The following is a 27,965-nucleotide window of genomic DNA, read 5'->3' as shown; positions in this document are numbered from 1 at the left end:
CGGAGTGACGCGGACAGGAGTAGCAGCAGACGGTCGCTGAGGACACCCAGACCGACAGGGGCCCAGAGGACTCTGCAGGAAGGCATCGCTCGATTCCATCCCTTGCCTCGGAGATATCACGAGGGGCCTTGGAGGAGAGCAACTCGAGACGGCAAAGACAGAGTGCTAATTCAGTCTAGTGATGGCTGGAGCAGCAGAAACAGGAGTGCTAGAGGAGCCCCAATCAGAGGAGTGTCCCTCTTTAAAACACTCAAGACACCCGGCGAGGAAGATCCAGAGGCGCCTGCGCCATCGAAGGCAGAGTCGACGGAGGAGCAGGGTGCAACAGGGCTAGCAGTCTCCAAAGTCCAGGCATGGGCTATGATTCATGTTGTCCCATGGGGACAAGGATGGAGAAATGGAAGCTGCAATTCAATATCTGTAGCTTCAAGGTGTATGGGAAAAGATGAAGGAGAAGTTGGTGAGGCAGTGGACAAGGCTTGTAGTATAAACCAAGCTTTTCGGACGCCAGAAGTGAGGAAGCGAATTTGGATTCAAGTGGAGCCGTCCCCTGAGCCCGGGACGAAGAAGGATATAATACAGAAGTGGCTGGAATGGGCAGTGAAGGTAATATGGCCCAACGGCGTAGAAGAAGAGCCTCTACCAATAGCAGGGTGGCTTAGTCCCCAGCGAGAATATGACCCTATTATCAAAATGTTGGGGAAAGTGACGGGGTACTGTTACAGTCGAGATAGAAGCGAAAGTCACTGCAGCTAAGCAGTACAAAGAGCACCGAGATTTAATTGATGCAGTTGGAAAATATCAAGGAAAGGCTGAAGAACTGTTAAGAGACCCGCCTGAAAGTGTAATAGGATCCCAAGCTGAGGTTGGAAGAGACAGGTTTCGGAATATAACTCCGAATTGGATTCTGAAAAAGATGGAGATGGGATTTAAAGGGAACGACCCCTGCATCTAGTGGACCTGCCATACAAGCTTGAGAGTGCATCAGAGACACCCAGGAAAGGTGCAAACACTCCTGCGGGAGCAGGAGGACCGGCCTGAGAGAGAAATACAAATGGACTTCCCCATTCGGCCTGGCTGAGGAACCGGCTCGGGAGAATCGTCATCGGACTGGCTCCCCAAACTTGACCCTGTTCCAGTGGAGGCCCTGAGGTGGAGGGGACAGACTCAGAGGACAATGTATCATCATTATGGTGAGCCTGGGAGTTGAATGGACATGGATTGATTATTCTGACAAACTCCCAGTATAATCCTAGAAATAATAATTTCAAAAAGGAGTTAAAGAATCAGCTGGCAGAGAATACATTGAGGAATTAAAAAATAGAGTTAAAGAGTTGAAGGGGATCGGAGAAAGGAACTCAGTCCTGATTACCAGTGGTGGACAGTCTAGGCATTTTGCCATCATACATGTTCCTGTGCCGGGATATCCGAAGGGGCAACCTTCGGAGGAGTATGAGCAACAGTTGGTCGACGCCCTAGAAGAAGGACTGCGCAGCGCCAAGCAATGCCGGATATGCACAGTAGTAATGTGCGTTGATGGGATTAGGTCAGGTGACTTGCCATGGATCGTGGCAGAACAGGCCATGGTGGAGAGCAGGCGTCTACACACACTGGAGCAGCGGCTTGGTCCGGGATCACAGAATTGGTCCTGGTCACCTCCAAGAAGCAACATAAAGAGTTCCGGGAACGACCTCTCCGTGAAGCTGAGGCGGCAGGGAGGTGAGAATTCCTGGGTTCCGGTGGCCAGAGGACGCCGGGAGCCCCGCTGAGGACATCGCGGCTTAAGAGTACTTCAACCCCGGGCAAGGATGACGGTGACAGAACCATCGACATCTCAAAGACAGCCTCCCCCAGTCATGACACCAGCGCAGATGAAGCCAGAGGAGGTGACCCCAAAGGTGAAGGCCTCCCCTGCACGACTTAGCCTGCAGCCAGTGAATGATTATGTTGGTATGCAGACTGAGGGGAACACAGGAGTGGCCACCTTCACTTACAGGGTGCCATCTCCCCTAATGTGCCAGAAGTGGTCAACACGTCGAGACGTGGGCCTGCAGTTACACCACGACATGAGGTGCAGAGGGAGCCGATGATCTCGTCCAGCTACGCTGAACGACAGCCGGAGTATAGTGGACATCAGTGAAGACAGTGGCAGTGAAAGAGAGAGGGAGAGGTGAAGAAGAGGTGGATGCCATGACTTCTGCACGACAGGAGGATATTACCGGAGCGGTGGAGCTGAGGGTAGGACAGAGGAAAGGGACAAAGAGAAGACCCCAGTGTACTCTGTCTATCGACCTCAGAGAAGATGGCCCGGGATATCTCCTTCGGGTGTGTGGAAACCAGGGATGGGCGAAAGGCATACATGCCAGAGGCAGGCCAGCAGGATTATGGAATACCGATAGAATGGGCAGAACGACTTGAGGAAGAGGTCGTGTTGCCAGTAAAAGCACCAGTGAGAGAGTGGGCTAACTTCCTGATGGCTCCTACCTATCCTACCCTGAGAAGCCATGAGCCGCTAACAACAAACTTCAAAAATGCCTTTCTAGCCATCACACACGATGTCATGCTCCGTCGCCTGAAGAAATCTGCCCTCAAATATGCAAGGGAGACAGAGATTCAGCGCCAACGAGAATTATCCTCTAGTGATGAGGAAGAGTCACGGATTCCCCCCCAACCAGAATTGAGCTGCAGACCCGCCGGACTACCAGAGATGTGGCAGTGGATGTTAACGGGATTGGAGCGCCGGTAGCGACAGGAGGAGGTTCGAGTTTTGAGGAATTCAAAAAGATAAAGGCGTTGGTGCAGGAGAGATCCCCAACTCAGAGTTTACAAGAGTACCTGAAGCAGCACTGGCAAATGGTGATGACCTGCACCCAAGATAACCAGGCACGACTAATGTGGCTGGCCCGTGCCACTGGGCAGGCATTAGGCCCAGAAGAGTCAGCTGAAGAGCACTACAAAAGACTAGTCTTGGAAGACTTCGATGATGAAGACACCAAGATAGAAAAGGCACGGGGACAACTAGACCAAGGGCAGACCCTGTCACAAGTATGGCATGTGCTGAGTAATGAGATCCCCGTAGGTCGGAATGTGCAGGCGCTTAGGAAACTGATGAAGGGCCGTAAGGGTGAGATGGATTTCGTTGCCCTGCACCCTGCAAACAGCACACAGGAGCAGATAAGGGAGGTGGTGAGAAAATGGGACCTCAAGAGGAAGTTTGAGGAACAAAGGCGGGCCGAAGAGAGTCAACGAACTCAACAGAAGGCAGCCACCCCGAAACCCCCACCAAACCCACAGGGCCAACAAAGGAAGACAGATCAGCGACCTGCTTTCCAGGGTCCACCAAGAATGCTACAAGCAGCCGGCCATCTGACCAGAGACCACCGAAGGGGGATTCTACAAATAAGAGGCCTGGATATCTGCCTTTCGAGGAGTTTAAGAAATTAACGCCTGAACAGAAAGACGCCCTCAGACTAGCCCGTCAGCAGACGGCTGCTGGGGGGAAGAAGGAGTAATGGACACGACAGCTCAAGTCACCCTGGAGCACGCTTACCGGGTCAAGGATAAGATCTACACCCAGGTTGATGGAGCTCCGTATTTGGTGGACTCAGGGGCTGAGGTGTCCATGACACGGAGGGCCTTGAGTCCTAAAGGAAAGTTGACGGTGCAGTTAGCGGATGCTTCCATCGCTGAAGTCCCCTATGGCATCTGGAGGGGGATTATATGGATCCTGGGGACCTATGACTTGGTAACCATCACGGATTTAGAAGGATTACATCAGAAACCACGAAACCGCAGGAAGGTGGAGGAACGTCTGAGGATTTTGCAGGCGCGCCTGGTTAAGATACCTACGGTCGAGGACCAGGCTGAGGGGGCCTGGTACAAACCGGTTAATGTTCCAGAGGTGACAGAGCAGAAACTACAGGAGAGTGATCTCTCTCCGGAAGGGAAACAGCGGCTGAGGGAGATCATCTCCAAAGCAAAAGTAGCGAGATTCAAAAATGACTGTGGCGATTTAGGAACCAAATACATCCATACCATAGAAGGGGGAGTACATCCACCAGTTCGACAGTACCCCCTGAACCCAGGAGCTGTGAAAGAAATGGACCTCATAGTCAGGGAATTACTGACACTGGGAGTAATTCGTCAGGAGTTGAATCCGATCACTAACAGCCCGATACAGGCAGTGAAGAAGCCAGAATCCTCAGGAGGAGGCTGGCGACCAGTGATCAACTTCAAAGCTCTGAATAGAAGGACTGTAGCAAACAGGGCCAGCCTGATTAACCCGCAAGGGACTTTAAAGACCCTAAAGTTAAAACCCTATAAATCCTGTATAGATTTGGCAAATGGATTTTTCTCCCTACGATTGGCACGGGGATCCCAGGGGAAAACAGCCTTCACCCATAAGGGAAGATCCTACGTTTGGGAGAGACTTCCGCAGGGTTACAAAAATTCTCCCAACGTGTTCCAAGCAGCAGTAATGGATGTACTTGACGGATTAGGTGCCACTATTTATATAGATGATGTGTTCATTGCAGATGACACGGAGGAGCAGCACTTGGACAGACTGCAAAAGATCGTGGAAAGATTAACCGCTGCAGGACTCAAGCTAAACTTGAAAAAGTGCCAGTTTGGGCGGATGCGAGTGGATTATCTGGGATTCCAGGTGTCTGACGATTTGGGATTATCTGAGGTGTACAGGAAAAAGATTGAACAGATAGAGCCTCCAGCGTCACTGAATGAACTGCAGAAAGTATTAGGACTATGTAACTACGTAAGGGACTATGTTCCAGGTTATCAGAGGTATGCTAAACCCCTGTATGCCAAACTAAGAAAACCAGATGAGACTACGGCATGGATTTGGACAGCGGCTGACCAAAGTCACTTGGAAGAGCTGAGACAAGCAATCCAAGGAGCGCTGAGGCTTGAACCCCGGAGTCCAACAGCAAGGTTGGTTGCGGAAATAAGTTGCGATGAGGACAGTGCTACGGTGAGAAGTAAGCAATGAGGGTGGTGGATTAGTTACCTTATGGAGTTATACTCTGACTTCGGTGGAGGTGAAATTCCCCCCTGAAGAGAAGGAGCTTGCAGTGATTGCAAGGTACTGGGGCTCCCTGAAGGACTTGGCGCAAGGTCAGGGAATCCGAGTCATCACCGAAAGCCAAGTACACCGTTTCCTCAGAAAAGCCACTATCGAGAGCACTAAAGCAACTAACGCCAGATGGGGTCGGTGGGAGGACATCCTACTAGATCCAGATCTTGAAATTGGACCGCTACAACCGGGAGTTCCCAAGGCTGCAACAGCTGAAAAACCGAGGAAGGAAGAGTATGATTGGACTCTTTTTACAGACGGCTCGAGAAAAGGACCTGACGACACCGCGTACTGGGGATTTATTCTCAAGCTGAAAGGTAAAGAACAGACCCGCCAGCGAGGGAAAGCACCCGGCAGCGCGCAGGCTGGGGAAGTGACAGCAGTGTTAGAGGGCCTGTTAGAGCTGGAAAAGAGGAAGATCAAAAGAGCAAAATTAGTAACAGACAGTTATTATTGTGCGCAAGCACTAAGAGAAGATCTGACCATTTGGGAAGAAAATGGATATGAAACAGCAAAAGGGAAGAAAGTAGCCCATGAAGATTTGTGGAAAAAGATTGCTGAGTTGCGGATGAACCTGGATTTGGAAATTGTACATCAAAAAGCCCATGTAAAAGAAGGAGCTCACTGGCGAGGAAACGAAGAAGTGGATCGTTTCGTCCAGATGAGAAAAATTGTCTTTGTCGGGATCGAGAAATGGGACAACACGCCTCAGGGTAAGATTGTCCCGAAAGACTGCGTGAAGGGGGTAACGGAAGCAGTGCATGAGGCACTAGGCCATGCCGGAGCTGACCCGACGCGCAGGGAACTGAGGAAACAGCAGCTATGGATTCCAGTACGAGAAATCCGGCGTGTTCTCAAAGACTGTGTTGAGTGTGGTCGGTACAACGCAGGTCGGCGGGGACAGCGCATGGGAGGACTCACCATCAAGAGCACCATTCCCTGGGGGTCGATCTGTATGGATGTAGCAGGACCCTTAGGGATAACAGGTATGAAAGGAGAAAAATATCTGTTAGTGTTGGTGGACTCTATGTCGGGGTATGTTGCTGTGAAACCTGTGCGCCAAGCAAATGGATCTAGTGTAGTCAGCATGCTGGATCAGGCATGCTGCTATATGGGAATACCAAAGGAGCTAAGAACAGACAATGGAACGCATTTTCGGAACGCTAAAGTGGACAAGTGGTGTCAAGAGAATGGGGTGATGAGAGTGTATTCACCACCATACACGCCGCAGGCCAACGGAGTGGTCGAGCGAACTATTGGACTGGTAAAGAGCTGGATTGGTAAAAATGCTAATGGTAAAGAATGGAGTACAAAGGTCTTGGAACTGGTCAAAACCCTAAATGACAGGCATCGACAAGGGAGGCCTTCACCAGCAGAGGAGCTGAATCGACGCCCCTTCACGTCACAAGAGGCGGGGAGGAGCTCAGATGACAAGAGGCCCTCCCCCGATGGCAGGATGTCACTGCAGGTTGGACAGCGAGTATGGATTAAAGCACAGGCTCACCCAGCTGGAGCAGCGGTGAAAGCAAAGTACGACAAGACTGACATAGTGACTGAGATCTTGGACCGAAATACGGTTCGGTTAAAGAAGTCGGGGATCCAAGGAGTAGAGCAGCTGAAACCAGTTCCTGACTAGGTGACCTAGGAACCAAAACCATGGCCAGTAGCACACCTTGCCTACCACCCTATGTCAGACTGGCCACTGTTAAGGGGGTGGTTATCATGAGACGCAGTACCGATGGGCTCTGGGCAGGCAGAGCCCTTGAGAAGATGGAGTTTGCTAAAGAAGGAATTCTTTCGAGAGACCAAGAGTTCCTGCAATGGAAAGAGATTAAAAACAACTGTGTGGTGTGTTGGAAGCCCACCACCCTGGGGGTCCAGTGGGAAGGCCCAGGAAGAAATAAGCCCCTCCGGGCTGAAGCAAATCGGAGGGAATACAAGGGGATGAACCCTAAACCAGTGAAAGTGCTGGATGGTCATGTCTGTGGACTATGCCGGCTAAATGGGTTACCCCGGCTGAAGTTTTATACTCAGTGGGATTTAAAAGGAGGAAAAGTGGACTGCAGAGAATGTGTCTGCCAGTGGGATGGTGAACATATCCACCCATGTAGCAGCTGCAAGCTGCAGCAGGAGAGTGGACGCCTGTTGCAGGTCGCCACCGCAGAGGGATGGCAGGTGAGGAAATTCCTGGACCCTCTGCAATGCTTCATGACAGCAACGTTGGAAGGAAGAGAACGAGGGGAAAGTGGGAGTGACCCACTCAGTTCCCCTGATCCCGGCTCGCCGGAGACTGAAGGCCCTTCTGCACCACCCCTGCCACCGGGACCCTCAGCAGTGAAAGGGCGAGGGAAAGGACCAGCGAGACGTCCTGAGGGGGAGCAACTGTGGAAGGAGGCGATTAGAAGGGGATGGCCTTACAGTCCAGCTCGAACAGAGATTCATGAGCCACCGCCATCAATGGAGCAGGTGAATATGGTGTTTCGAGTGCAACGGGATCCCGAGGACCCAGGATACTCCCCTATCTCGAGTGACCTGAGAGAGGATCAACGGGAGATGGCGGAGAGCCAGGGCTGGAAGGGACCATGGGAGCTGACCACTTGGGGCCGTCTAATAGAGGAGGTCTACGCTGATCCATCCATACCGGTCCAGGACTTGGAACCACTTCCAAGAGAGGCCGGGGCGAGAAGCACCAACCTGTTCTACAGCACCACAAGCCTGGACGCATGGGGCCACCAGGCGGCGCGAGCCAAAGAAAAGAGTAAAGAGTATGTGGTGACGCCAGAGGTGTGGCGTAGAGAAGGGGTGGTCCAACTGCCTGGGACGTGGGCAGGGCGTGCGGCCACGCCCACCTACCCTGAGCAGCTCACCAGAGTACGAGTGGCGGTGCAGACTGTGATCATTCCCTTCAGAGGAGTCTACTCAGTCGGAGCCACAGTGACGTGCCTCGGAGAACCACCAAAGCCTGAAGAGGCAGAAAAGGAGGGGAAAGGGAAGTGGAACCCTTTCCAACGCTTCAAAGTGAAGAAATGGAGCCGCAAGTCCCAGCAGTAGCCAAACCTGGGACAAAGGAACGGGCCAGGAGGCGGAAAGAAGAATGGCAGAGGAAGCTAGCCCGTGTACCCTATATTAAACTGCCAAATCAGAAGGTATGGTTAAAATACCCGAAGAAAGACTATTTTTATAATTGGATGTATTGTGGATCTGCAGCTTATTGCTGCAGCAATGTGGAATTTACCAGATTAGCCGACTTGTCTAAACCTGATGAAGGGAAGATAGGGAAAAGAGTGTTCCGAGGATATGAACTGCAGTTCTTTTCTATGAGCTATGAACTCACTAAGGGCAGATGGAAGAATCAGTCAGTGCCGGAATGTCCAAAACGGATGCCCTGGATCCTTAACACAGTGTACTTACAGGTCAATCAGGAGCTGATTAAGTTAAAGTGGGGAGTCAACCACTGCCAACCTTGGTTAGGGCCATATGTGGAAATATGGCTCGGGAGCATGCTGATATGGACTAATAGCCCTAGCACCTCTAAGAATTTAGAGCAAAGGGTCAATGATCCAGAAAGGATCATTATGGAAAACCAGCATTTACCTCTGAAGGTGCAGGAGAAAGACTATCCCAATGATCGTCAGTCTATAAGCAGCCTCCCAAAGGTAAGTAGGGACATAATCATCAGCCCTGCAACAAGGCCTGAGATCTGGGGCAAGGTGGTGGAACTTGTGGACCGCGGTGGGGAACCCCTATGTGCTGAACTCGCGATAGTACGGCCAGAGAATCAACGGCAGCCTACGGGAAAAGTCATCATCACCCGCTATCGTTGGATGTGGAAGGGCTTCGACCCATATATTAAAGAAAATTACAAGGTGCACAACTGTGCTGGAGACCACCCTTGGCCGTTGATGAGACCGCTCATGATAGCTTGGCTGTGGAGGGATCCATTAGGACATCTGCACTCACCACGACCCCGGGTAACAGTGGTTCCTCTGTCACCTGGAGACAAGGGGAGGAGCTACTGGCTGTGATTAACACTGAGCCCTGAAAGGCCTAAATCCATTCACCACCTGAGGCCTTGAGAGGTGAGCAGCATGGCTGAAAGAACTCTATTCTGTCCTGCAAAAGGAATTATTTTTAAAACTGTAGTCGGCTTTCTGGGACTTTCTGCTATTTTGATATTTTTGTATTGTCATGGAAGTGGACTTTGGGAGAATGATCATGTGAGGATCAGTTACACTTCCACTGAGAGATATAATCAGACCTGTTGGAAGGTCAAAAAGGAAATAGTCACAATAAGGAATTTCTCCTTAATTTGTGATGAAAACGGAGAGGAGAACTGCACGGAAGCAGTGTCGGCTTTTAATGTTTCAACGTTACTGCAATTCTTTGACTCCCAGAGAGGAGAAGGAGGGGGAGTAATCGAAGCAATTGACCTTCAAGGTGAGACACTGCTTTTGCATGGCATCATCCCTCAACAAAATGAGACTCGTATGGTGCAAGCTAATTGGATCCGAGTGGATGGACAAAGCCCGTATTGGTACTACACGCAGGCATGTGTCAAAGGAAGAAAGATAACCTACTGGGCTGAAGAGGTGACTCTGCCAGCTCATGAACTTCCGCAGCAATGTCACGCAACTATCCTTAAACCGGAGGGTTTTTGGGGAAACCTGAATTTAACATGTGATATGCAGACCCAACTCGACGGGCATGAGAATAACGGCACCGAAGAGTTTCCCACAACCCGTGGGAATAACTCTACAACAGCCAGCAACTCCACACCAAAGCCAGGAATGAGGAAAAGGCTACAACCGGTCCAGAAAAGGCCTCCCCAGGTTTCAGAATCTGATCAGCAGAGAATGAGAAGGTGTATGGAGGAGAAAGTCTTCAAGCTTGATCCCTGTCACTGGAGTTTGGGGCCTATAGTGTGCAAAAAACAGCACTATCTGGTTCTGAGCCAGGTCGAGGAAAAGACTTGGGGAATCTGGAGTAATGACTGGTTCGGGAGGAGGACGAGAAGGAAGGGAGATCCACCCGATTCTGGGGGTATCTGGATTGACGACTGGCTGAATCAGAGTTTACCATGGGTATGGAGGAAGGGAGTCACCCATTTGAGGGCAACTATCGACACCGTGACGCAACCCAACCAACTGGGAGGCCCAGAGAGATCAGAAAAGTATGTCCAAAAGATCCCTACCCCTGATGAGTTATGGTCTGCACCATCAGGAGACTTTGACAAAATCGACAGGTGTGTTCTGAAGAGAATGGCTGAAGATCTTGATGGGAAGGACTACTCAAAAGGTGAAGGAACAGTGTCGCAGTACTGGGCGTCGCCGAGATGTGACATTACCCAGGTAGGAGCATGGGACGAGGGATATTGGAAGTACAATTGTTCCAGGATGAAGAGCCATAACACCATGAAGGGGGTGCTGGAGCAGTGGCCGCTGTTTTGGGACGCCCCTGATAAGACTCGGACGTGGTGGGGGCTGCAGAAAGAGGAAACCGAAGCCTGGGTTTTACCATGCCTGTCACAAACGAAGAATTATTGGATTAAGTATCAATACGTGGCTACAGTCTATTCCACAGGGGAAGGACTCTATGAATGGTATAGATGGACTGGCATTAGACCAAGTGTGACCTTAACCCCGAGACCATGGAAAATGAGATGTAACCGGGCCAACGACACCTGCACCATAGAGCTGGCACGTAGACCCTGCAGTGAGTTAGAAGGCTGGAGTAACGACTGTACTGAATGGTATGACGGAGCTTACGAGGCCTATCAGCAGGGTGCCACCTGGGTAAGAAACGACGTCCATATATTGGGAAATCTGACTAGAAGAAAGCAGAAACAACCAGAGTGGCAACGGGCGCCAGGACCAGGAAGGTACGGTTGTGTAAAAGCCCTACTAGGTCCGATGGTGAAACAGCGCCAACTAACTGGGAAAGTGGTACCTGCAGTAAGTAAAGCAGAACTCACCAGGCTGGAGGAATATGCATTCCGTAAAAGCCTATGCGATGGGAAAGAAGTAGAGGGGTTCGAATGGATCGGACCTAACAAAATGTACAACAATGGAACTTGTGAAATGCCACAGGAACATTGGTTGCAGTGCAAAGGGCGCGACTGTACAGTGGCAGAATTGTACGGAAGAACCGTGCTCGAGGGTATTGAGGAAGTACCCAAGGAAATAATAGAGAAGATAGAAGATGGAGCAATAGCTCTGGGATCAGAGCTTTGGGAGATTATAAGATCGCTTCTGCCTTATGCCTTGATTGGAATAGGAGTCATTCTGTTGGTGCCACTCCTGGGAGGTCTGATCAAGACGGGAGTCAGGGGACTCTGCAGAAGGGGGCGGAAGGAAGGAGCTACGCCCAGAAACCGGGAGGAGTTGGAGCTCCTCCTACGCGAGGAAGGATCACCTCGCGAGTAAAGGGTTCTATTTGCCAACATGAACCCACAATGGGACCTGCCTGCGTGACAAGGGAGACCACAATCAGCATTGAAGCCTTCGACATGACCACAGAAACAGGAAACTGGACTGGATCAACCACAGCACCACCCTGGCAGATTAAAGACTTCAAGGGAAAGGTCACGGAGTTCGTCACCTTAGAAGTAATATGGTTTGTCTTCTGCTGTACAGGGCTCTGGGCTGGAAGTCAGGCATTCAGGGTCCTTTGTCTGGTTGAAGGGATGGTACGAGTACTGCTAGTAAACGTGTGGAGAGGTGAGCCTGTTTACACCACGTCCTGGTTCGTCGCCTTCCTTCTTGGGAGGCTCAAGATCGATACCACCAAAAGAGGAATTATGAGAATGATCATACTAGTCATCTGGCTGGTACTGGACTTGGCCTCAATGTGGTACCCAGTAGCATATTGGGCTAGGCTGGTACTAGAGGGACTGGTGGTTGTGGGCTTACTGAGCTACATGTACTCCCAAGTCAGCAAGTTGAAGGGCAGCCATGCTTCAAGGTGGGCACTCAAGTTACTGCGACTGTGCCTGTGGGGATTTGGCTGGGGAATTCTGAGTATTATGAGTATACTGGAAGTCACCACCAACCTACCCCTGATCGTTTGGTTCATCCTGTATGGGCATCTGTTCCCTCAACCAGTTCGGAAAGAGCCGGATAGTGGTTCGCCCAGAGAAGGAAGAGCCAGGACGGCCGACAACCGACGTTGGACGAGGGGCGTGGAACACATGTACGAGGAAGTTCCACTCTGAAAAAGATACTGGAAGGCGTTAACCTCGTCACAAAGGCAGCCCAATGCTTTTTGCTAGCTACAGCTTTGTTAAAAATAATCACCCAATCAAGATTTATGTTACCATGTATGGATAAGAAAGTAAGCAGGAGACGAAGGAACCCGCCCGAAGGGGGCGGGGTTAAAAGATATAACCAGAGGAACGCAAAGAGGAAGTGGTCAGTTCGAGATCGGGGAGAGCCGGGGCAGCACCACAGCGGAAGGATGAGCACCACCAGCAACGCAAGTACCATGTCTGCAGCAACTACTGCCACTACCATGTTCATAGGAGTAAGTACAGTTCCAACTTATCTCCAGAATTGCACTGAGTCCCAAGAGCCAGAAATCAAGTTTAAAAGTATTGATTTCTGGGTTTTCGAGTGTATATGGTTGGCATTCTGCTGCAGTGGAGATTGGTCTACCAAGCAACCCTTGAGGATTATAGCCTTATTTATCGGCTTCTTCAAGGCGTTGATGGAAACAATCATGATGCAAATAATGAAGATCACCCTGTCCTGGTTCGTTATCTACTTACTGGGACGCACCGACATTGAAACCAACAGAAGAGGGGTGATTAGAACGGTGGCATTGCTGATTTGGTTGCTGCTCGACATCGCAGTGGACGTCATCGGAGACAGATGGAACATCGGCTACCTGTTTGAAGGAGTATCATTGGCTGTCTTCCTGGCATATCTACTGACCTGGACGTTGGTCAGATACGGGAGGCCAGGATGGTGTCAGCTTGACCGGGTCATCACTGGAACCATATGGGCCCTGGGCTGGATAGTCCTGACGTCCGCCTGCTGTGCTGGGGCTGAGGGATCGGTCTCCATGGCTGGATGGTTCATGCTGTATCCCATCTTCTATCCCCGAGTCCAAGCCCGAATGGCGGGAAGAACCCCACCTCCAGAAAGAAGGAGCGGCTGGCTTGATCTGATCAGCAGTAGGGTTCAAGGAGGAGGAACCCTAGCCTGATCCAAAAAAGAAGCTTGACCAACGCTCCGCTTGCATGAAAATGAGAAGAAGAAATGGAAAATAATTAATCATTATTAATTGATTTTGTTGTTTGATTATAGGAGGACGCAGGATGCAGCGGGTGCGGAGCCACGCTGAGAGAGGCTGGTTGTTTGTGGAACCTAGGAGTAAGAATGCAATGTTCCAGGTGCTACATGGAGGATCCTCACCCGCATGCAGTCCATGGCGTCCTCCAAGGAACTATGACCACACAAGTGCCAGTAGAAACGGCCATGGAGCTTGAAGAACAAGCTAGAATCATCTGGAGTTCGTTCTGGAACAGAGGAACAACGTGGATACCACGCGTCGTTGTGGGGGGATTCTACACACCAACCTACACCCGCATTTGGGAGTTCCACGACAGATCTCGCCTTCGCACAACCCATTCTTTGGATGGGCGAATCTTGATAGCAGGCGCTCGGCAGCTACCTACACCATACCAGGCAGGACCCCGTACACCCCTATCAGCAGCACCGCAGTCATCGGCAGAATCCCTAATAGAACATCGGGACGTGGAGACGCAGACGGACTTCGATGACGCCGGCGTGGAGAACGAAGACGGGGGTAACGAGGCACACCTGGAAGAGATGGCTGAGGCTGTGGAACAACAGTTACAAGAGCCCTCTCCTGTATCGGAGCCCTTGGGCGTTCCAGTGGAAGAAGCACCCACATTGGTAGCAATGTTGGAGCAGCTCGACGCGACGGAATGGCCGAGAGAACCTGGGCTAGCACAGCATTCGGAGAATCAGCTCGAAGGCATTGAAACACCAAGTGAGCACTATGTTCCGGCCCTTTTGGAAACGATCTCTGATGATTCCTGGGACGGTGATCTGTAAAGTCATCGAAAAGTAACCTGCAATCTCAAGAAGGGGGTGTCAAGTAAAGTGGATTAAGGTTGAGATTTTGGTTATTCGATGGCCTGTGCCTGATACTATGTGGGCATTTATGATTGCAATTTATTAGGCTGTTAAAGGTTGATTTATGAAATATAACAAATAATCTGTATGATTTCTACCTAAGGTTGATAAGTATGTGTGTAACACAGAAATGATTCAGAGTGTAATACAAAGTTGTGAAATCTTGGAAAATCACTGAGCAAGGGAAATGAGGAACTGAAACCTGTTGCCTAGGAATAAGAGGGAACAAGAGGAGAAAAACAAGTTAAAAATAATCTTAACTGGAAAGTACCAAACAAGCCATGTATTACGAGAAATGAGGTATTGAATAAAGCCTAATACCATAATTGGTAATAAGAGCAGTGGGGTGATGATTTGTCATGATGTTGTTGTTAAAACTAGGATGTGTCTTAGACAACATATATAAGGAGTTGCACGAAAACATCGTACGAGATTCTGCGGAGCCCTTCTCAGCACCTAGACAGGTCTGCTCTTTGGACTAAGCCAACCCAGATGTGGACATTTAATTGACTTCAAACTGTCTCTGTGAGAATTCTCCCTGCATTGGCGGTTGAAGATTGGAGGTGCCTGAGCTGTTGGTTTTCTAAAATGAAGCCTGACGAACAGTAAGGATTATACAAGAAGGACAGTCAATCAGAAGTGGATAACTTCACTCTTTTGGACTTCTCCTTTTTTCCCCAACTTCACTGCAGCAGTAACGGATTGGACTTTGGGTGTGGTCGCTTCTGGCCAGGCACCAACTTGAAGTCTTTTCTTCCAAAAAGGATTTTAAACGATTTGGACAATTTCAAACCCCTTCCTCATCAACCCAGCTCATAAGTATTTACTCTGTTTAAGAAGTGATTGATGTATGATGATTTTGAGATCTGATATTTAGAAGTGATTACTGCATGTAGAGCATTGATTAAGGATTGATTCAGAGCTAAATGCAAATTGCTTGAGCTGAAAACCTGCAAATAAAATTTGACTCTAAAAAGTCAGTGAAATTTGTTGAGAATTTATTCCCCTTTTAAACGGTACACTTAACGTCCAAGAACTGTAAAAGTAAGGCAAGGCAAGCTATATCATCGGGTTTTATTTGGACACACTAGTCTTTAGTAATCCACTTCAATTTTACTTATGTCCCTTGGGCTCACTCCGAGCCGATAAAAGATTCTGGTCGGTTACAAGTGCACTGATCAAGGGGCTGGCTGCTATAACTATCTGTACTCTGTTTTGGGTCGTCTGTGTGAGCCTTCCTGAACGATAGCATCAGAACAGAGAGGTAGCGGGGCAGATGATAGGATTATTAGCAGTTAGAGCCAGACGAGCAGCCCCGCCACAGCTTAAGTAGTGTCACAACTATCAGAAGAGGGTAAGACCCCGCTGCAGGTGTGGCCATGACCCTATGAAACGGAGGAGCTGTCACAGAGGTAAAATACCTGTGGGATCAAACACCCCAGATCTGACAGTTTAGTCACCAGTCTGCCAGGAAGGATGGTGTTAAACGCCGAGCTGAAGTCCACAAAGAGCAGCCGAGCGTAGTTCCCCCCCTGCTCCAGGTGAGAGAAGGCAGAGTGGAGGGCCGTGGCAATGGCGTCCTCTGTGGACCGGTTGGCTCTGTAGGCAAACTGGTGGGGGTCTAGTCTGGGAGAGAGACTGGAGATGACGTGAGCCCGGACAAGCTTTTCAAAGCACTTCATAACAATTGGTGTTAGTGCTACTGGCCTGTAGTCATTCAAACCTCTGATAGTGTTCTTCTTGGGGATGGGGACGATAATGGAGGACTTCAGGCAGGAAGGGACAGCAGCCTGGCTCAGGGACTGGTTAAAAATGCTGGTAAAAATACCAGCCAGCTGAGCCGCACAGACCTTCAGTATCCGTCCAGAGACACCATCGGGCCCCACAGCTTTCCTGGGGTTCACAGTTTCCAGCATACGCCTCACCTCTTGCTCTTGCAGCCTGAGGATGCTGCTGCTGCCTGCTGAGGGATGTTGGATGGCTGTCTCTGATTGCTGTACCTCAAAGCGTGCAAAGAAGCTGTTCAGCTCCTCTGCCAGATTGATGTTACGCTGATCAACTAACAGGCTGGGTTTGTAGTTTAAAATATGCCGAACCCCTTGCCACACCTGCCTGAAGTCGTGGCTCTGGAAACAGTCCTCAATCCTCCTCTTATACACAGCCTTGGCCTCCCTGATGCCCCTCTTCAGGTTGGCTCTGGCAGCGCTGTAAAGCGCCCCATCACCAGCTCTGAAGGCGATGTTCCTTTCTCTGAGTAAGCTCTGCACCTTTCCATTCATCCATGGCTTTCTATTTGGAAAAACCCGGATATTCTTGTCCACAGTTACAGTGTCGGTGCAGAACTTGATGTAGTCCAGAACAGCCGAGGTATACTGCTCCAGGTCCTGGTGCTTGAATACGTCCCAGTCAGTTGTTTCAAAGCAGTCCTGCAGCTGTTGAGAGGCACCTTCAGGCCAGGTCTGAACAGTCTTAGATGTAGAAAGAGCAGTTTTGCTGAGGGGGGTGTATGCTGGAATCATAAGCAGGGACAGATGGTCTGACTGGCCCAGATGTGGCAGTGGCACAGCCCTGAAACCCAGCTTGATGTTAGAGTAGACTTTATCCAGTGTGTTGTTCCCTCTTGTAGGGCATTTAACATGCTGATGGAACTTGGGTAGAACAGTCTTTAAATCGACATGGTTAAAGTCTCCTGCAATGATGTGTACAGCCTCAGGATATCTGCTCTGTTGACTGCAAACCGTGTCATGTAAGAGACTAACAGCCGAGTTAGCATTAGCATCAGGGGGAAGATAAACAACAGTGATCAAAACAGCTGTAAACTCACGGGGCAGATAGATGGGCCTGCATTTAACAGTCATGTACTCCAGGTCCGGAGAGCAGTGGCTGTTCACAGTCATACTGTCTGTACACCAGCTGTTGTTTACATACAAGCACACACCCCCTCCTCTGCTCTTACCGGAGGTCCGCATTCTGTCATGCCGGTGCGTTGTCCTGCCGGCTAGCTCGATGGCTGCATCAGGAATGGATGAATGAAGCCAGGTCTCAGTGAAGAGCAAAACGCAGCAGTCCTTCACGGTCCTGTTTGTAGCCACCAGCAGTCTCAACTCATCCATTTTATTCGGGAGTGATCTTACATTGGCGAGGAAAACACTGGGTAACGGAGGTCTATGAGGCCGTTTACGTAGCCTCTCCAAAACGCCAGCTCTGCCGCCTCTTTTCTGCCTCCTTTCTCTGCGCCGTCTCCGTCTGCGACCCCCCCTCACAGGGATGATGAACCACAAAGAGCCAGGTGGTCTGGCGATGTCCACCGGGATGTTGTGAGAGTGGAGGAAGTCAGCCGTAACCGCCTGCTCACTTTGTGCTCCTATATGTAGGAGTTCGTGCCGTCTGTATGTTATAATGTCCGCCCGACATAATGGTGATGTGTTGAGCCACAGTTGAAGCACACATAACAACATACACAATTTCACAGAGCACCGAAAAGGAGAGCACTGAGCCGCTGCGACTATGCGCGCCGCCATCTTGAATGACCATCTTGAATGACCCTAACTGCACAAGGGTTAAATCATCAACAATACATCTACATTTACCTCATTTTGATGTTTCTGCTTTTTACAAGGGGGTGTTGTTGACCAACACTGAAAAATTGTTGGTTGTCTGCTTTTTGGAGCGCTTTTCATTTTTTCGAACTGCACCCTCCTATCTCCCCCTGCACATTACGCGCTTGGCTCTGGGGTCCCCTTGACGACCCCCCCCCCCCCACACACACACACACACACACACACATACACACACACACACAGGGGAATCCCGTTGAGCTGGGAGGCCTGGGGTCCCCTTGACTTTATGTTAATTCAGGAACACATGGCACATCTTTGACATCAGCTGAGCCACAATCAGTCAGCATATATTCCTCTTAAATGCAGAATACTCACTATCATTATCTCAGGAGGGGATAAGCCCAACAACAAGGAAACCAGTTCATCCAACACAGCACCATATTTGCCCCTCACTAACAGCCCAGTGCTCTCAGTGAGGGGCATGAGGATCTACCCTGTCAGGACTCTGCTGCTTTAACAGAAACTAAAGAGGTGGTACAGGAAGCAGCTGGAAGGAGATCAGAGCTTTAAAGAATTCATTTCTAACATTTTCAGTTTAAACCATCGTTTCAGCTCAGAGAGAACATCTGTGACCTCCTTCAGTGGCCACCAGAGGCTCTCAGTCTGCTGTGGAAAAAGGAAATCCAGGTGAGTTTCTTCTGATCACCTGAGGACGTCATTACTGTGTGACCTTTACCCTCACAGCACTCCTCACTCCTCCCACCTGCTGCACACTGTCACTGAGTATAAACCGGCTGATTCCTCATCCTGTGAAGGGAGGGGCAGCAAAACCAGACAAACATCTACAGGAAGAGGCGGAGCAACACCTGAAATATGAGAAGTTCAGCTCATTTTTCCAGAAGTGAAAGTGAAAGTGTGAGAGAGCAGCAGCAGCAGAGCTGCAGTCGAGTCCTGTTTGTCTCTAAAAGAAGATTCACCGAGTCCATCAGGGTCCTCTCAGCAACAGTGGTGAGTGCAGCTGATCACATTTCCTGTTTCCACACAAATCTGCAGTTCATTGGATTCTAGATTTAACAGGGAGCCAATGAAGAGAAGCCAATATGGGAGAAATCTGCTCTCTCTTTCTAGTCCCTGTCAGTGCTCTAGCTGCAGCATTTTGGATCAGCTGAAGGCTTTTCAGGGAGCTTTTAGGACAGCCTGATAATAATGAGTTTGAAGATGCTGGTGACTCTGGTTGCAGAGCTTCAGACTGGATGAACCTTAGCCGCCCTCACCCGAGGAACAGATCTGGGTACAGGGTGCTCCGGCACAGGGGAAGCCTCAGGCGTTCTAGCAGTTGTTAGCAGGGCAGGTATTTCAGGTGCACAGCAGTCAGTCACAAAGACGTCCAGAGTAAAAACATGAGAAACAGTCTGTTGGTGTGTGCAGAGGAACAAAAGCAGTCTGTGAAGCAAAGCTTAAATGTCCTCTGAGATATCCAGGTTTAAAGCATGATGGGAAATGTCTTCTTTATCTGCCAGCTCAGAAACATGAAACACAGTTTTTCAGGGCTGGGATGTCCACAGAAAGCCCACGTTGGCAGATGCAGGCTGGGAAATGGTCTCAAACAGTCACGAGATGCTCTTCCTAAGACAAGAAACAGGCAGCAGTGAAGGAGAGAAGCTGGAGAGCAGAGGAAGTGTGGATGAGTTGACAGAGGTGCAAGAGGGCTGGAGATGGCTGCAGTGGTGGATTGGAGAGTGTGGCAATTGAGGAGATGGAGACTCATCGGTGGAAACAAAGTCCCTTATCCATGACATCACAAAGTCATTATACCGAGGCCAAGAGTGAACTAAACTGCACATTTGCTGTCTATACTCCTCCTTCTTTCCTGCGGGGGAAGCCAATATCCACCGTACTTGGGAAATGAGGAGCTGAATTTGAAAGTCCTCGAGACTCATGAAAGCTGCATCCCCTGGGTCTGCACCGGTCAAGTCATAATGTCACAAGTCAGCTGTGTTGCAGGCAGAGCAGTGATGTTGCAGCTGGTACCAAAGCCCGAGGCCTGTGTCGAGGCCCGGAGCATTTTTCAGAATATCACGTGACAAAACCCAAACCAGGCCCAGTTTTCTGAAATCACATGACTGCCTCATTATGTGAATCCAGTAGCTGAAAAAGACGTGGAAAATAGAGGACGTGTTCTGGGTGATCTGAGCTGAGTCTGATCCACTGTTAGAGCAACATAATCAGAAGCACCTGTACATGTTAGCACTTCAGTTTCAGCATGCTCCTGCTTCTTCAGTCCTCTGATTTTGACATAATAATTGCATACTTATGCTAAAAGATCCGCCAGCCAGCGTGTAACGTAACAATAGGACTGTTGGATATCAAATGTCCACCAGATGGCAGCACTCCTAAATGAGCTGCCCAGGACACAAAAACCAGTCGCCATCCGTAACTCGAAATTTCGACTTAATAACCCAAATTTTTTGTCTGAGTTTTTCCTTTTTCCTTTGTTGTGCCGTCGTCTATGGAAGCTTGTTTCCTCTACTAAAAAAAATAAAAAAATCATCTGTAACTTGAGATTTTGAGTTATGTATCTCAAATTTTCATGTTGATAACTCAAAATTTTTACTTAGGACTGCCAATCAGGAAGCTCCGTGATCCGTACATCATTTCCTTGTTAACTGGAAGCAGGAAGCTGAAGGTATCAGCTGTCCAACAGATCAACATGAAAACGTTGGTTCCTTACCTTTTATGCAGCTGTTTTTGGTGAGAAGACATTTTGATCATTGAAGGTCAAAAACATGCCAACAATTTGTTCAGGTTTGCTAGTAACTGCTAGCTCACTGATACTGTCGCGACCCCATTTTTAGTGCACATGCGCTGGCAGCATCTGCTTCCAGGTTAAAAGCAAATTAGCTCTTTCTTCCTGATTGGCAGTGCTAAGCTGAAATTTCAAGTTATTAACATGAAAATTTGAGATACATAACTCAAAATCTCAAGTTACAGATGAAGATTTTTTTATTTTTATTTATTTATTTTTTAGTAGAGGAAACAAGCTTCCATAGACGACGGCACAACAAAGGAAAAAGGAAAAACTCAGACAATATATATACACAAGGTAACTAGACAAGAGGAAACAGCTGGAAAGAACAGCTGGACTGAATGACACTAACAAGACAGGGAAAGCAAAACTGAACACAACACACAGGAAACAGGACAGTAGGACAATAAAACAGGAAGTGAATAAACAGGGACACAGAAACACAGACCTGACACATTGGGAGGCACACTGAGGGAATCTAAACATATGATTAATACAGACACAACACAGGAAGTAAAAACAGATATGATGCACAGCACAAGCGAGCAGGACACAGAGGGATAAAACAGGCAGAGGAACACAAGAACACCAGGAAACAAAGGGAATGAAATATTAAGAACTAGGCTCAGAAAATCAAACTGAGAATGTAAACTGTACACAAACTTAGAAACAGCAGAAATACAACAAAAACAGAACCTCAAGGAACAAATACAGAACCAAACCTGGGCGCACGGCTCAGGACTGTGACAGCGTCTGCTGTAAATATGTCCTGAACAGCAGGAGAAAGGCTGCAGGTTCAAATCCTCAGACTGACTCAAACATCGTGCTCATGTTACAGGATGTGACATCCACAGCAGTGCAGGGTCGCAGGGGCAGCAGCCTAAGCAGAGAAGCCCAGACCTCCCTCTCCCCAGCCACCTCCACCAACTCATCTGGGGGGCCCCAAGGAGTTCCCAGGCCAGCCAAGAGATATAATCTCCCCACCGTGTCCTGGGTCTGCCTCAGGCCCTCTTCCTGGTAGGACATGCCCAGAGCATCTCACCCAACAGGCACCCAGGAGGCATCCTGATCAGATGTCCAAACCACCTCAACTGGTTCCTTTAGATGTGGAGGAGCAGCAGCTCCACTCTGAGCCCCTCCTGAATGACTGCACTCCTCACCCTATCTCTAAGGGAGAGGACAGCCACCCTTTGGAGGAAGCTCATTTCTGCTGCTTGTATTCGTGTTGTGGATGTAGTGAAGAAATTCTCCACTGACAAAGTTCTTCTTAAAATAACAGATTCATTTACCAGAGAGAACAGTGTCATACCGAGCACTCCTAGTCTGTGCCTGGGAGAGACCGCCAAGTGTCATCTCTGTCTCTCCTGAACATCAGCATTTCCTACTTTATATACCACAGAGTTCGACCCCAACATCTGTTTACATTGTTCATGCTCCATGAATAGAACCAGTTTCAGCCAGTTTTCAGCCATACAGGGAGCCTAGGAATGCAGACCTTTCCTTATTTGGTCAAAGGAGAGAAGAGGACCTTAAAGAAAAGGCCTTCAGCTTTGTTACATCTCTTAAAGAAAACCATATATGGAGTTTAAACACAGGCATATCAGAAACCACATTCACAGTCTCATTCTTTCAGTCACTACCCAGAGCTCCTGACCATAGGTGAGGGTAGGAACGTAGATCGAGCGGTAAATCGACAGCTTCGTTTTTACGCTCAGCTCCCTCTTCACCACGACAGACCGGTGCAGCGTCCACATCACTGCAGACGCAGCTTCGATCTGTCGGTCGATCTCCCGTTCCCTTCTTCATCGCTCGTGAACAAGACTCCAAGATACTTAAACTCCTCCACCTGGGGCAGCAGCTCCCTGAGCTGGAGTGGGCGCTCCACCTTGATACCGTGGCCTCAGACATGGAGGTGCTGATTCTCATACCAGCTGCTTCACACTCAGCTGTGAACTGTTCCACTGTGAGCTGGAGGCCACCACCTGATGAAGCCAACATCATCCACAAAGAGCAGAGACGAGACTCTGAGGCCACCAAGGTGGAAGCTTCCACCAACTGGCAAAACAAAGCCTTTAATAAAGAAGGAAAACATATTTATTTTTATTTATTTAAAGACATTTTGAATTAACTGAGAATTAAGTCTAAGGCTGCTCCAGCTTCTAGCTTTGTTGGTGTGAAACAAACCTGATGACATGAACTCCAGAAAGCTTAGAGTCAACCAAACACATCCAAACTCTGAGGGTTTCCCCGAGGCCATGCTGACAGGAAACGAGGCAACTAAAAACTGAAACAGCCTCACCAATGACAACAGAGAGAAAACTATTTACTGAGATGTTGTTCTTTACAATCACAGCTACTGTTATGGGAATTTCATGATCATATAATCATAATTATTGATAGTTGGTATAATACGCAGCTTTGTTTGGGACTGTGCCGGGCTTTTCTGTGTCACTGTTTCACAGAGCAGCGTTATCAAGATGTGGTGATTAGCCAGCAGGTGTCGCTGTGCTCATCACTAACAGAAAGGCACTGGCTGAGGGGGACACAGAGGCAGGTGGCCGGCTGGGTGTTGCAGACTCTCACAGGAACACCTGGGAGACTTTTAGGAGACCACAAGGGAATTCCAGGCTGGAAAAACACGGACGCACAAAAAAAAAACCAAATTCCCATCATGGTGGTGACAAAGAAATGCAGCCCCAGCAGTGATTTAGTGCACAGCCTTAATGAGCAGACACACAGCAGGTGTGGAGGAGCAAGCTGAGGCAGCTCCACCCATCATCAGCACCCAGACTGACCCACTTCTCCACCCTGCAGCCTCACTGACACCCCCTCACTGTTCACACTCATGCAGTCTGTGAGGAGATGCAGTAGCATGAGCTCACAGCAGAGCATCCATAACGCAAACTGCTCAGAGACACATGTAAAGAGTTTAATACTGACACTGGTTTCTTTCTTTTTAAAGATGAACTTTAACCTGAAGTTTAAATCCAGTGTGTTTCTCTTCTTCCTCCCTCAGAGTGCAGACATGTCTGCTGCCAGCAATCTGCGATCTGAAGATCAGTTTCTGTGCTCCATCTGTCTGGATGTGTTCACTGATCCAGTCAGCACACCATGTGGACACAACTTCTGCAAGACCTGCATCACTCAGCACTGGGACATCAATCAGAGGTCTCAGTGTCCCATGTGCAAAGAGACTTTCTCCACTAGACCTCAGCTGAGGGTCAACACCTTCATCTCTGAGATGGTTGCTCAGTTCAGACGTGAAGCTCAGCAGAAAGCCAGCAGCAGCAGCTCAGAGCAACAAGCTGCCAAACCAGGAGAAGTTCTCTGTGACGTCTGCACTGGAACCAAACTGAAGGCCCTGAAGTCCTGCCTGGTGTGTCTGACCTCCTACTGTCAGACTCACCTGGAGCCTCATCTGACCAAGAAAGGTCTGAAAAGACATCAGCTGGTGGAGCCTGAGGAGAACCTGGAAGGAAGGATGTGCACGAAGCACGATAAACCTCTGGAGCTGTTCTGTAAGACCGACCAGACATGTGTCTGCATGCTCTGCCCTGTTTTAGACCACAAGAACCATGAGTTTGTTCCTCTGAGAGAAGAATATGAAGGAAAGAAGGCAGAGCTGGGGAAGACAGAGGCTGAAATTCAGCAGATGATCCAGAAGAGACGACTGAAGATTCAGGAGATCAAAGAGTCAGTGAAGATGAGCAAAGATGCTGCAGACAGAGAGGAAGCAGAAGGTGTTCAGGTCTTCACTGCTCTGATGGAGTCTGTTGAGAGAGGCCTGAAGGAGCTCATGAAGGAGGTCAAAGACAAACAGGAAGCAACAGAGAAACAGGCTGAAGGTCTCATCAAAGATCTGGAACAGGAAGTCTCTGAGCTGATGAAGAGAAGCTCTGAGGTGGAGCAGCTCTCACGCTCTGAAGACCACCTCCACCTCCTCCAAAGCTTCTCCTCCCTCAAAGCTGCTCCACCCACCAAGGACTGGACAGAGGTCAGCATCCATCCACCATCATATGAGGGGACTGTGGTGAGAGCTGTGGCTCAGCTGGAGGACACACTCAGGAAAGACATGAAGAAGCTGCTTGAGGCTGAGCTGAGGAGGGTCCAGCAGTATGCAGTGGATGTGACTCTTGAGCCTGATACAGCACATCCTTATCTCATCCTGTCTGATGATGGAAAACAAGTCCACTGTGGTGATGTGGAGAAGGAACTTCCAGACAACCCAGAGAGATTTTCTAACTGTGTTATGGTTTTAGGAAAGCAGAGTTTCTCTTCAGGCAGATTTTACTTTGAGGTTCAGGTTAAAGGAAAGACTGAATGGGATTTAGGAGTGGCCAGAGAGTCCATCAACAGGAAGAGAATAATCACACTGAGACCTCAGAATGGATTCTGGACTGTAGCACTGAGAAATGGAAATGAGTACAGTGCTTGTGCTGAACCTCCAGTCAGTCTCTGTCTTCAGCCTGGTCCTGAGAAGGTGGGGGTGTTTGTGGATTATGAGGAGGGTCTGGTCTCCTTCTATGATGTAGATGCTGCAGCTCTGATCTACTCCTTTACTGGCTGCTCCTTCACTCACAAACTCCACCCATACTTCAGTCCCTGTCCGAATCACGGTGGTAAAAACTCTGCTCCTCTGATCATCTGTCCTGTCAATCAAACTGAGTCGATCAGCGACTGATTTTATTTGATGAACTGATTGATTTTTCTTGAAGGGACCAAATGAACATATTCAGTGTGAATCCTCTACAGTTTCCATGTTTCCTCTAGAATCGGATTATCGTGGACTCTGATTCACACTTTGATTTGATTCTCCTGGAATTTGATGCAAACAGAAGAAAAGTTGAATCAGGAAATTTTCCCACTAATCGAGACTCGAGCTGAAGACAAAATCTCAGAGAATAAATGTCAAAAATCTTCATTTTACAATAAAGTTTGTTAAATGCTGTCAGTGAAACAGAAACGTGTGTCATTGTTATACGGGGGGGGGGGGGGGGGGGGGGGGGGGGTATGTTCACTCAAAACTGATCAGACGGGAAAATATTCAAAGAAATCTGTAAATATTCATCATCCATCTTCTTCTTCTCCAGCTGATGGTCCCTCAGACACCAGCTGATGGTCCCTCAGATACCAGCTGATGGTCCCTCAGACACCAGCTGATCTCTTTAGTGTATCATCAAACAGGAAGCAGATCTTTTTAGCTGTTTCCATCTCTCTGACCTGCTGAGACGGCCTGGAGCTGCTCTGGAGAGAGGGGGGGTCATCTGCTGAGGGGAGAGAAAAGACACACTGTGGAAGAGAACCAGAGATTAATAATAACTAATGATTAAATACAGAGTGGGGTATAAGCAGAGAGAAGAAGAAACACTCAGTGCATCATGGGAACCCCCAGCAGCCCAGAGAAATAACTGATCTGATCAAACCATGAGTATGAATCTGCATTCTAACTGTAAAACTGATTATAGTCACTTATTTCTGTCTGAAAGCTGCAGAACGACTGAAAAGAGACCAAATGATCATGAAGTCCTGCAGGAAAGTCAGACGAGGAAACAGGAAATGATTCCACAGAGTTCCTGATGCTGGTTCAGTCTGACCTCAGAGAGCTCACACAGGAACTTACACATGCTTTGACTCAGAAATGATCATTTCCTGCTGCCGTGTTTCTACTTTTATTCCACTAAAATGTCTCCATCAGCCTTCCCTAAATGCAGCTGCTCACTCTGCTCCTTTTATTTTGAAAGTCAGCACAGGAAGCTTTGACCCCTCTGTACTGGTAGTCTGGTGGTCACAGCAGGAACTACAGCACTGTCCAGACCACTGCAGACGTTCATCGTCACACCTGACAGTTTTTTCACCTTCTGACCTTTGTTTACAGCATCAGTGTGACTGTGAGCAAATAAAAACAGACTAAATCATTTGAACTGTGCAGAGGAGGAAAACCAAGACATCAAACAGACCCAGATCACAAACCTGAAACATGTTTAAACTTAAAGAAAGGATGCTGGCTGGGACTCCTGAAAGCTTCAGCCTGCTCTGTTAGTCCTGTTAAACACTGATGATGATGGTGATGATGATGATGATGGTGATGATGATGGTGATGGTGATGATGATGATGGTGATGATGATGATGATGATGATGGTGATGATGTAGTGATGATGATGATCGTGATGATGATGATGATGATGATGATGATGATGGTGATGATGATGATGATGATGATGATGATGATGATGATGATGATGGTGATGGTGATGATGATGATGATGATGATGATGGTGATGGTGATGATGATGGTGATGGTGATGATGAAGGTGATGGTGATGATGATGATGGTGATGGTGATGATGTGATGATGATGATGATGTGATGATGATGATGTTGATGATGATGATGGTGATGGTGATGATGATGATGATGATGATGGTGACGATGATGATGATGATGATGGTGATGATGATGATGGTGATGATGATGATGGTGATGGTGATGATGATGATGATGATATACATGAAACTAACAATCCAAACAGCACCATTACCCTGAAGATCCTGCAGATGGTTCTTCCACAGATGACCACATGGTGGTGCTGTTACAATATAAGAGTAATGATGTTCTGACAGTAAATGTTTGGAGAGGTTCTGTTACGTTGTCTTACACTGTGTTACATCAGATGGTGAAACACTGAATTGTGTGTTAAACTGTGTGGCTGTAGCTCAGGTGGTAGAGCAGCTCACGTATTCATCAGAAGGTTGTTGGTTCAGTTCCCAGCTGTTCCTGTGGGGGGCCAATCACATACAGGTACAGCAACAACCAATCAAATCACAGCCTTTGTGATCATCTGGGTGCAGGTTTGAGTCCTGGCGTGGACAGAGGTTATGCTGCAGTATTTTATTCAGTTAATGTGCATACTGTTTATTATTGTGTTACAGCTGTCTGAGCTCTTTTCTGCAGTGTGTAGCTGTGCTTCCACTACTGCAGAATAAACTGCAGAGATAATAAAGTCCTCTGTTTGTCATGACACAAGTTTCAGTTCGTTTCCACACAGGCTTCACTGCTTTCTGTTATTCTTCTAAAGAGCTTCAGTGTTAGTTTATGCAGGTCTGTCTCTGTGTTGTTGTAATGTGGCAGTTTGACAGAAAAGACTGAAGAACACCTGAGCAGGTGTTCCAGCACAGACACTGGGACGTCTACAATCCCTGTTTTAAGACAAAGACTAAAACTGAAGCTGTGATCCAGAAGATCTCACCTGCTGCTTCCTGGCTGTTCAGCTGTCTGTTCTTACATCACTTCCTCTTTGCCACACCGTTAAACTCAGTACTGACATCATTACTCTTTCCAATCATTTTCTTTA

At 48.6% G+C, this 27,965-nt stretch overlaps 1 protein-coding gene across 1 annotated transcript; it reads left to right on the top strand.

The window, feature by feature from the left end:
- Positions 1–18,707: 18,707 nt before the first annotated feature.
- On the top strand, positions 18,708–25,519 carry LOC115776727 (E3 ubiquitin-protein ligase TRIM21-like). Its single transcript, XM_030724488.1, has 2 exons — positions 18,708–18,815; positions 23,630–25,519. The coding sequence occupies exon 2, from the start codon at positions 23,639–23,641 to the stop codon at positions 25,292–25,294; it is 1,656 nt and encodes a 551-aa protein (XP_030580348.1). The 5' UTR covers positions 18,708–18,815; positions 23,630–23,638; the 3' UTR covers positions 25,295–25,519.
- The last annotated feature ends 2,446 nt before the right edge of the window (positions 25,520–27,965 follow it).

This window comes from Archocentrus centrarchus, unplaced genomic scaffold, assembly GCF_007364275.1.
Source record: "Archocentrus centrarchus isolate MPI-CPG fArcCen1 unplaced genomic scaffold, fArcCen1 scaffold_36_ctg1, whole genome shotgun sequence".
NCBI classification, from domain to species: domain Eukaryota; kingdom Metazoa; phylum Chordata; class Actinopteri; order Cichliformes; family Cichlidae; genus Archocentrus; species Archocentrus centrarchus.
This window is presented reverse-complemented; position numbering and strand designations above follow the sequence as displayed.

Coding starts and splice junctions, on each gene's coding strand:
- LOC115776727 (XM_030724488.1), top strand. CDS start 23,639: ATGTCTGCTGCCAGCAATCTGCGATCTGAAGATCAGTTTCTGTGCTCC.